At 43.0% G+C, this 2,500-nt stretch overlaps 1 protein-coding gene across 1 annotated transcript in view; it reads right to left on the minus strand.

The window, feature by feature from the left end:
* Positions 1-86: 86 nt before the first annotated feature.
* The window catches only part of LOC124027599 (F-actin-uncapping protein LRRC16A-like), a gene marked incomplete at its 3' end in the record, with an annotated part of 47,217 nt that continues 44,803 nt past the window's right edge, over positions 87-2,500 (minus strand). Inside the window, exon 7 of the mRNA XM_046339965.1 lies at positions 87-162. Within this exon, the coding sequence (XP_046195921.1) occupies positions 87-162 (76 nt within the window). The remainder of the gene's footprint in view (positions 163-2,500) is intronic.

Here is a 2,500-nt window from a genome sequence, read left to right on the forward strand (position 1 = left end):
AAGGAAAGGGAGGAGACAGAGGCAGACAGAAAGAGAGAGAGCGAGAGGCAGACTGAGTGGGGGTACGAAGGCTCAGTTTAACTCACCAGTTTACAATCCTTTGTGGAGAGCTTTGTGAACCATTGGTTGTACTCCAACACTGCTATTATAGCCACTAGATCCCTACCAGGGACACAGAGACAATATCAATCACCATGGGATATTAAACACCTTGGGAGAATGGATGAAGGCTGTTTCAGTAAACCCAAATCAGGAAGTTAATAACAATGTAAATGCATTTTTTATTTTTATTTCAAATAATCAACCATTATAATATGAAATTTACAGCATAAGAATTGAATTACAAAGTGAAACGTTACAAATTTAAAATATATGCAGTTGCTACATACATTTTTGGACTTATATATGAACGATATGAACCCATTGAGTCTTGAAGAATATCATTTATAAATGCCTCGTCAACTGTCGTACCCATCAGAACTCTAAATATAACAGTGTTTTACTCGACTGTTTGTCAACAAAGTTAATGCAAACAGGCGTGGCTAAAAGTTTTGAGGATGACACAAATATTCATTTCCACAAAGTTGGCTGCTTCAGTGTCTTTAGATATATATTTGTCAGATGTTACTATGGATACTGACGTATAATTACAAGCTGTCAAAGGCTTTTATTGACAATTACATGAAGTTGATGCAAAGAGTCAATATTTGCAGTGTTGACCCTTCTTTTTCAAGACCTCTGCAATCCACCCTGACATGCTGTCAATTAACTTCTGGGCCACATCCTGACTGATGGCAGCCCATTCTTGCATAATCAATGCCTGGAGTTTGTCAGAATTTGTGGGTTTTCGTTTGTCCACCCGCCTCTTGAGGATTCACCACAAGTTCTCAATGGGATTAAGGTCTGGGGAGTTTCATGGCCATGGACCCAAAATATCGATGTTTTGTTCCTGAGCCACTTAGTTATCACGTTTTCCTTCTGGCAAGGTGCTCCATCATGCTGGAAAAGGCATTGTTCACCACCAAACTGTTCCTCGATGGTTGGGAGAAGTTGCTCTCGGAGGATGTGTTGGTACCATTCTTTATTCATGGCTGTGTTCTTAGGCATAATTGTGAGTGAGTCTACTCCTTGGCTGAGAAGCAACCCCACACATGAATGGTCTCAGGATGCTTTACTGTTGGCATGACACAGGACTGATGGTCGCGCTCACCTTGTCTTCTCCGGACAAGCTTTTTTCCGGATGCCCCAAACAATCGGAAAGGGGATTCATCAGAGAAAATGACTTTACCCCAGTCCTCAGCAGTCCAATCCCTGTACCTTTTGCAGAATATCAGTCTGTCCCTGATGTTTTTCCTGGAGGAAGTGGCTTCTTTGCTGCCCTTCTTGACACCAGGCCATCCTCCAAAAGTCTTCGCCTCACTGTCCGTATAAATGCACTCACACCTGCCTGCCGCCATTCCTGAGCAAGCTCTGTACTGGTGGTGCCCCGATCCCGCAGCTGAATCAACTTCAGGAGACGGTCCTGGCGCTTGCTGGACTTTCTTGGGCACCCTGAAGCCTTCTTCACAACAATTCAACCGCTCTCCTTGAAGTTCTCGATGATCCGATAAATGGTTGATTTAGGTGCAATCTTACTGGCAGCAATATCCTTGCCTGTGAAGCCCTTTTTGTGCAAAGCAATGATGAAGGCACTTGTTTCCATGCAGGTAACCATGGTTGACAGAGGAAGAACAATGATTCCAAGCACCACCCTCCTTTTGAAGCTTCCAGTCTGTTATTCAAACTCAATCAGCATGACAGAGTGATCGCCAGCCTTGTCCTCGTCAACACTCACACCTGTGTTAACGAGAGAATCACTGACATGATGTCAGCTGGTCCTTTTGTGGCAGGGCAGAAATGCAATGAAAATGTTTTTTTGAGATTCAGTTCATTTGCATGGCAAAGAGGGACTTTGCAATTAAATGCAATGCATCTGATCACTCTTCATAACATTCTGGAGTATATGCAAATTGCCATCATACAAACTGAGGCAGCAGACTTTTGTGAAAATTAATATTTGTGTAATTCTCAAAACTTTTGGCCACGACTATATATCATGGATGGTCAGTCATTCCACCCAGAGCCCTGTCTATTCATCTGAGACTGGTTACTTTAGCCACATCCCTCAGCTTTTTACACAAACAGTAGTGGGACAACGTGTTGCTATTGCTTTGTTACTGCGGACTTCCCCTTTAACATTAATGTTAGAAAACATGATAAAGTGTATTACTGTATTACTGTTCAGTAGCTGCCATGATAGAGTACTACAGTGCATGAGATACAACCTAGTGACTCACCTATTCTCCAGATGACTGAAGTACTATAGGCTGAGATCCCGTGTGTCTTGAACCTAGCGACTTACCTATTCTCCAGATGACTGAAGTCCTGCAGGCTGAGATCCCATGTGTCTTGAACCTAGCGACTCACCTATTCTCCAGATGACTGAAGTCCTGCAGGCTGA

This window comes from Oncorhynchus gorbuscha, unplaced genomic scaffold (assembly GCF_021184085.1).
Source record: "Oncorhynchus gorbuscha isolate QuinsamMale2020 ecotype Even-year unplaced genomic scaffold, OgorEven_v1.0 Un_scaffold_3361, whole genome shotgun sequence".
Taxonomy (NCBI): domain Eukaryota; kingdom Metazoa; phylum Chordata; class Actinopteri; order Salmoniformes; family Salmonidae; genus Oncorhynchus; species Oncorhynchus gorbuscha.